We start from the raw sequence: 7,749 nt of genomic DNA, 5'->3' as shown, positions 1-7,749 counted from the left end.
ATTTTAGTGGCTATTTTTAACAGTTGAATTGATGAAATTCATCGCATATAATAAATTATTCAGCGATGTAAATCAACCAATTTTAATACCTAATAATATAAACGAATTCCTCCACTTTATTAAGACATGAAATTTTAGATCTAATCTAAAAAAAATAGTTGAATGTTAAAAGCACTTCAAATTGATGAAAGCTAGCTATCTATATATAAGTGAAAATTCAGGTGCAATTGATTTTATGTGAAGTTAATATCTGAGAGCTGTTAGATGAAAATTTAGTCAAATCAGTCAAATTATTTAACGATTCTCATATATCAATTTCACATGAAATCGACTGTACCTGAGTTTTCACCTCCATAGCTTCTTTTATTGTTAACTGAATGAATATCTTGTGTTAAATTGTAAATGATGCATGAGTAATGAAGGGAGTGTGTATGTGGTTGAATACATAGATGAGCATATCGGAGGCAAGGGAAGTGATTTGTCAACACTGGTGGATGAAGGAAGCTCTACAGAGGCTAGTAAATCGCCTTACGGCTCGTAATAATAATAAACTTGCTCCTACCTTATCATGATTGCAAATTCTGACTTGTAATCGCTAATTATTAATTAGCTACCTGCTTTTATTGCTACTACCATACCAACAACAACGATGGATTATGTATGTATGGACTTGGTATAAAATGTTGCAATTACAATAAATAATTAATATATATCACATATTGTTCAAGTTGACAATTCCATTGTTCTTTGCATTTAATTAAAAATTTTGAAATTCACTGCATGTGTACCATATAAGACTTGCGGAAATCTATTATTATATATTTAATTATAACAAACGAGTAAAAGAATGATTGGATTTACATTAATTAAAGCAATAGAATTGGTCATCAATTTTTGCATTGCATGGGCAATGACATGTCTTTTCAGACAATGCATCATTGGAGGTTTCAAGAAGCTAATTAAGTGTTTTAATACGATTAGATTTAAGGTTTAAGATTTAATATCTGGTAGCCTTATTGTTTTCCTATAGGTACCAACCAAAGAAATGCACTAAACGGAAAGAAAGTAAAAAATAAAACATAAGTATCAAATAGAAACAAGTCAAAGAAGATAATATCGGGTCAAATTATATCATCAAGTATTTTTCTTAGATTTTACTGAATTCTAAAGTAAGACAAACGTTTATGGAATTTAAAAGTGTTGAGGATTTAATTTGTTTATTTTTGCAGAAATTAAGAAAATTATAGAATTGACTTGGGCAAAGATTTGAATATAAAAATAGAACTAAAATGTTGAGAACAACAAAAACTTACCCGTAACAGATATATAACTTATAAACTGTGTATGTATCTAAGTCGAATAAGTTTGTAAGTATATATATGGGTTTTTTACTTAAATAAATTATATGGGAGTCAAAATTACCTGATTCTCCTGAAACGGATTCTGCAACGTAAATCCCCTCTTATAACCATTTTGCAATTTACTTAGGAAAACTCTCTATAATTTATATATACATTTCTAATGTGTTTTAATTGCTTCGTGTGTCAACTGAGCCCGTCAATAATTTTGAATCTCTTTGTATGTGGAATCCATCTTCTCGCATCGCCATTTTACAATTTTTTCAAAGTATTTCTCCAACTCATATTCTTCACAATTTTGCCATTGATATCCTTACTAATGATTTTTTTTCAAAATATCTCTCTCTTTCTTTTTTTTTTTTAAGTTTTTCACGGTTTCCTGATATGGCAGGATAATCATATTTAATGAATTGTTGCGTTTATAAAGTGGAATTCAAAATCCCAACACTTACTAAAGTGGACTAATAAACTAATTATCACTAAACCAATCTAAGTTGGTTAAAATATCTCCTCTATTCGTGTCGAAAATTACCCTAGGAAATAACAACAATATTTTCTAGCTAACAATTAGATACAATTATATTTTAGAATAAAGTGACAATTAGGTAATTAAAAATTTTGACTTTGGACTAATTAGTTTCTGAAAAATAATAATAATAATTTGATTCTTCACAATAACAAATGATAAACACATTATGTCATTCTATCAAATTCATCACCTAAAACTTAATGGTAATGCTTATATATATCTTTAACTACTATGATATGTTTATTTATGAAAATCGTCACGTAGATAACAACTTTTTGAACAAACCTTTACGTACATGTTTTGATAGAATTCGTGGTAAATAAAGAGCAGTTAAAAAAGATTATATGAAAATACAAAAGATAATGAATGTTTTACTGTCTAAAACTACATCATTCCCATACTCAAGTGGCAACAATAGGACATGCAATATTGTAGAGTGGCAACAATAGGACATGCAGTATTGTAGAGAACGAAATACATAGACAATTTTATTTCGTTTTGCACTATTTATTGATGTACATGTCCACCATTTGCTATCATGAAAGACCTATTGATACTTTTTTTTTAAAGGCTAATTAATTCAAATTTAAAATTCTTGATTTTTTTTTTGGACACAAAATTCATGAAAATTTAATTCTTACTCTATTCTATATTTTATGTTATGCTTTTTTGTATACAAAATAAAATGAGATTTTTTCAGAAAAAATATGTTATTTGAACAAGAGGAGACGGCCCATATGACAAAAAGAAAAGGAAGTATAGCCCAAGCCAGTTATGCAAGACAGGATCGTATAAAATACTAATAACTGGCCCGTCTAAAAGAAAAACAATTGTTGTGTCCTTGTGGGCTTGAAAATTTAACGATAATCGGAATTCATTTTCCTTGACAAAAGAAAGAATATACTGTATGACAAAAAAAATATACTTCAATACCAAAAACAAAATAATATACACTTTTTTTTAATAATTTAATTTTAATGCATTATCTCTTATCAAAGAAAAAAATTTTAATGCATAGACAATGTAATCCGTATAAAACGGTTTTACACAAGTATACAATTATATATTGTCATATTACAAAAATAATTATCTTTTTTACACAAATTACAAAAATAATCATTCAAAAAACAAAAATAATTGGATAGCTGTTAAAATATTTTATAATATCAGTATATTGAAATTAATCACAATGGTTAACATAAATCTAATTAAAATTTTTTATTTATTAGAAGGAATGAATTACAAATTTTAGATTAAAGAAATTAGTTAAAATTTAGTTAAATTATAGATATTTATAGAATAATAATAAAAATAATAATATTATTCCTATTTTAATATTGTCATTTATTTTTCTACAAATTCATACATATATACAATGTAAAAAAAAACAGGTGAAAAATGACATTATCAAAAATAAAAGTCGTGTCACTATTTTTCTAATAATTAAACTTTATTAAATTACACAAAAATCTATTTATTTCTTATTTTCTGAACAATAAATATTTACTTTAATCAATTATATTGGGTTTCAATATTTTATATATTCTTCCGAAATATTGGTGTATAGTGGTAGTGAAGGTAACAGCATCAAGATATGATTGATGAAGCTAATTTATTAGAGAACAGAGTATCGGAATGAAGGATTAACTATAATTTTGATGTAAAGAGGGAAGGGAAGAAAAAAAAGCTGTCCACGATTTACTTCTGCCTCTGCTTCCACTGCTACCTCCGTATGATTTTGGTTCCTAAGATAACGATGATTTTAAAATCAAATTAAATCTTAAAAACGATTTTGTATGCAAAAAAGGTTACTATAAGTAAAAAATTTTAGAGACGAAAAAATTTTTCGACCTATGCTTCAAGACTAAAACTGTACTTAATCCTTAAAAGAATCAAGCCATAGTTTTCTTTGTTACTATAAGTAAACTAAGAATTTAATTACAAATTTGGTTATACTAGCTACATGGATTTTAAAATATGCAACTAGAAAATTTTCAATATATTTTTAGAGATATTTATAGATTGCTATAATAATAATGGAGCCGTGATTACTATTACAAGTTTTATATTTATCAAGGATACAGTATCTAAAAAATTTATACATGTGAAATATCTCTCAATTGAATTAGACTCATTTGTAAATATTTACACTCCAAATGATTATTCTCGTGCATAAAACAAAATGTATTAGAAGTTTAATTCCATATCTCTAGAGACTACCTACAATCTTTATGGTTACAGAAATTTTCCACCTTAATAAGTAAAGCAAGTCTTGTATTCAAATTATTGGATATACAATAGACTTCAAATACTAATAATTTAATTTATATCAAAATGGTTTTTGAACCAAATCTTTAACATTGTTGTGCACATTGATACCCCATGCATTGTGAATAAGGATAATATATATGAATAATCCAAAAGTTCATGGGTGCATATACCGATGATAAACAAAGCAAAAGTGTGAATTATATGTAGCTTTACAGAATCAAAAGAATAACATGATTGATTTTCTTTGCAAGCATATGAGACAGCACATATAACTTTGTGAAGTGGAAAGAAAAGTAGAATAGAGTTAGAATCTCAGCCAGCTTTTGTTCCTCTTTCATTTCACATTCAAATAAAGGACCCCAATTCAACATTCCTTTTTCAAGTGGTATCATCCTCAAGGTTCAAAGTCCTCTTTTGGATTCAATTTAAAATTGTACATAGTAAAGGTAGTGACAAATAAAGAAATTATTAGAAGGAAAAAAAATGAAAGAAATTAAAGCAAAGAAGAAGGCTCAAAAAGCAAATGGATGATGGAGATTGGAGGCCAAGAATTAGCCTATGCCACGAGCGCTGAGTGAAAATTGATTATGACAAATTCGATTTACTTCATTTTCCTGCATGGAAAATTAAAAGAAACAAGCGAAAATGAAAAGGAATTATGTTAATATATTGCTAAATGAATTCATGTAAAAAAAAAAAAAAAGTGCTTTAATGGATTATAATTTACCTTGCCGTCCACAAATTTTGCTCAAGAAAGCAAGGAAAATAATGAGTATTGCTACTCCAGCTAAGATTCCAATAACCATAGCAAATGTTCTTTCGCCTCCTTTACCGGATTTTCCTGCAACACAACCATTGGGAAGAAAAAGGTAAGGTGATATAAAAAAAAATAGAATATATATAATTATTGAATTTCCTCCTAACATTTTTTTTGGGCTACACAATTTAAATTACCAAATGAATCTAGAAGCTAAGCCTAGGCCAAAGTCTGCATATCAAAAGAATATATAAATTGATATCTCTCTCTTAACTACTAGCATTATTTAAAAAAAAAAAAATTGGCATAACTTCAAGCTCTTTTCATTCTTCCTTTCCTTTTTTTCTTTAACAAGTTAGGGCAGAAGAGGGGTAAGAATTTAGACATAAGATAAGAATAACATTTATTATATCAACATATGTATGAGTTATGAGAAAAGGAAAATAAAACCCTAAAAAAAAAAGTTTTCATTATTTCTTCAAAAGACCAATGACTCAATATGTTAAGCACTTCCTGAAACTAAACTTTACAATTTTTCTTTTAAAAAAAAAAAGGTTCAATCAACAAATTTACAAACTTTGACATGCAAACTAGTTCAAATTATTAAGGCACAACAAAAGTTCTTTATCAATTATTCTTTTTCTTTTGACCCTCTCTTAAAAGTACCGCTTCATCTGAGAGACTTCAAAGCGAAGAAACAAGAATTAGAAGCGCCATAATAAGAAGCACATGACCACGGGCCTTACCATGGGCCTTGGAGGCCTGATGGGCTCCACCAATAGAATACCTCGCATAACACTTCCCCAAGAACATGTCTCCGTAGTCCGCCGTCCCACAGTCGCTCTTCAGCTTTGTTATAGCTTCGGAGAGACAATCCTGACACTCTCCGTAGCTAAGGTCCCCCATGCATTGAGCTACACCGCGGACTACTCCGGACCCTCCCTCACGAAAGGGCCCACCAGAGCCCGCGAGTCCACCCAGCACGGCGTCCCTACTACCCATCCCTTCTGGGTTATAGCCCACGGAGGGCCCACACTGCTTCAACACTACCACTTTATCCTCCACGCCCAAAAACGTGGCGTTGTCATACTTCACATAACATCCATCTAGTTGCACTGCCCCGCCACAAGAGCCGCGACACATGTCCCCAGCTTTTGTGACAGCCCGTGCAACACAGGTGGCGCAGTCTGGCATGGACAAGTCGCCACGGCACTGGTATAGGCCGTAGATGACGTCCTGCTGACTGCCGCCTACCATGGTGAAGTTGTTGTAGGACAAGTAGGTGGCCGAGTTGACCAGCGAGGTGAGCATCGAGTTGAGATTCGACTCGTAGGGCGAGTTTGAAGTGTACTTTTGTTGGGTGCACCCGCCATAGAGGTATCTGTCTGTGATGGAGGAGGCTGTGATGGAGGGAAAGAAAAATAGAGAGAGACTTAGAAAGATGGTGAAAGAAAGGGGTGTTTTGGACATTTTTGTGCAAGTGATGACTATGTTTATATGTATGATTTGTTGTGTGTGTGAGTGTTGGTGATAAGAGGGAAACTAGGGTTTGGTAATTGGAAATTGGAAATTGGAGATGTTGACGTACAAAAACGTTTGCATGTATGTGTGTGTGAGATATGATGAGAGTATTTGATATGGTATATACTTGAAGGAACTTTGAATGGTGGAGAAAGACCTGTGAGCATGGACATTGAGTTGGTTTAAATATGCAAGTTTATATCCGTGATTTAACTTAGCCATGTCATTTGTGTGGGGTCCATGTTAACTTTTTCCTTGTCTAATTTGTTGTTCTTTATGTGATCTTCATGCTTCATTAGTTTGCTTTATTTGCTCCAAATAATTCAAACAAATTATTAACTTAGGTAATATTAAGAGACAAAAAAATTTTTTAAAATTTATTTTATTTAACATTTATTCTAAAATACGGATACTTTGTTGAGTTGCTGTGTCTGTATATTAGACACATTTTATATACAATATTTATGGATATTCGTTTGATACGCGTGTCTGTCGTATTCAAACGGTGTATTAATAAAAAATAAAAAAAAATTTATCGAATATGTTTGGACACATCTAAATACTATCACGTATCAACGTGTCTAATCTTATTTTTAACATATATTCTTAAAATAAATTTAGATATAGTATATATTATTATTTATTAAAACAAAAAATATTTTAAATACTTAATATAATTAAAATAAGATATTAAAATAATTAAAAAATTAATTTATATTTTAATATCAATAAAATATCAAAATATTATTACGATTTATCTAAAAAATACTTTATATTTTATATGTATGTGTGTCTCCATGTCTTATAAAATTTTAAAATTTACGTATTTCGTATCGTGTTTTGTATGCGTACATCATAAAACGTTTATTTCATTAATTACTGTCATAATTATTAATATTTTAATACTAAATAAAACAAATTTCTGCTAATTTTGGTTATTAAACATTTTCGATTAACTTATTGTGTTTCCTTTACAATGTAGTTCTATATTAAAAGATCCAATATGATATTTTGAACAGTTCATCACTTCCTGAAAGCATTCTAGTAGTAGAAAGTGGATAATTCATACAGTTGACAATGATTTCGGGCGGTGGTTTTCAGCAAAATTAAAGCAGTAGTCCGCTTTAAGGAAATACTACGTGGGAGTGTGGTACTTTAATAGCTTTAGAGTAAAGGAGTTTTATATTATTATCTCATTAAAAATGTTTATGTTTGTAAAGTTTTTTAGATTAGTTTTTAAGTGATTGAGTTCTAATAATTTTTTATGCTAAAATTACAAATTATAATTAAAGAACATTGTTTTATATTATATA

The 7,749-nt window shown here is 29.5% G+C and overlaps 2 protein-coding genes across 5 annotated transcripts in view; one reads left to right on the top strand and one right to left on the bottom strand.

Annotated features, from left to right (window-relative positions):
- Window positions 1-735, top strand: part of LOC107608145 (nudix hydrolase 18, mitochondrial-like) — a 2,971-nt gene extending 2,236 nt beyond the window's left edge. For 2 of the 3 annotated variants that reach the window (XM_016310027.2, XM_016310026.2), the window contains exon 4: window positions 450-735. In XM_016310027.2, coding sequence (XP_016165513.1) covers window positions 450-572 — 123 coding nt within the window. In that variant the 3' untranslated portion in view covers window positions 573-735. Of the gene's footprint in view, window positions 1-422 lie in introns of all 3 variants that reach the window. The other variant, XM_021107374.1, reaches the window with a different exon arrangement.
- On the bottom strand, window positions 4,376-6,615 carry LOC107609888 (cysteine-rich repeat secretory protein 60). 2 transcript variants are annotated; one of them, XM_016311943.2, is made up of 3 exons: window positions 5,662-6,614; window positions 4,886-4,999; window positions 4,376-4,772 (listed from the first exon to the last, which is right to left on the bottom strand). In XM_016311943.2, exons 1-3 carry the CDS (start codon window positions 6,383-6,385, stop codon window positions 4,765-4,767), a joined length of 846 nt encoding a protein of 281 aa, XP_016167429.1. In that variant the 5' UTR covers window positions 6,386-6,614; the 3' UTR covers window positions 4,376-4,764. The 2 variants fall into 2 exon arrangements, with proteins under 2 accessions (XP_016167429.1, XP_020963032.1); XM_021107373.1 differs by lacking the exon at window positions 4,886-4,999 and having other exon boundaries at window positions 5,662-6,615.

Source organism: Arachis ipaensis, chromosome B07 (genome assembly GCF_000816755.2).
Source record: "Arachis ipaensis cultivar K30076 chromosome B07, Araip1.1, whole genome shotgun sequence".
Lineage (NCBI taxonomy): Eukaryota > Viridiplantae > Streptophyta > Magnoliopsida > Fabales > Fabaceae > Arachis > Arachis ipaensis.
This window is presented reverse-complemented; position numbering and strand designations above follow the sequence as displayed.

Coding starts and splice junctions, on each gene's coding strand:
- LOC107609888 (XM_016311943.2), bottom strand. CDS start 6,385: ATGTCCAAAACACCCCTTTCTTTCACCATCTTTCTAAGTCTCTCTCTA. Junction 5,000..5,661: donor TCAGGCCTCCAAGGCCCATG/GTAAGGCCCGTG, acceptor GTTGTGTTGCAG/GAAAATCCGGTAAAGGAGGC.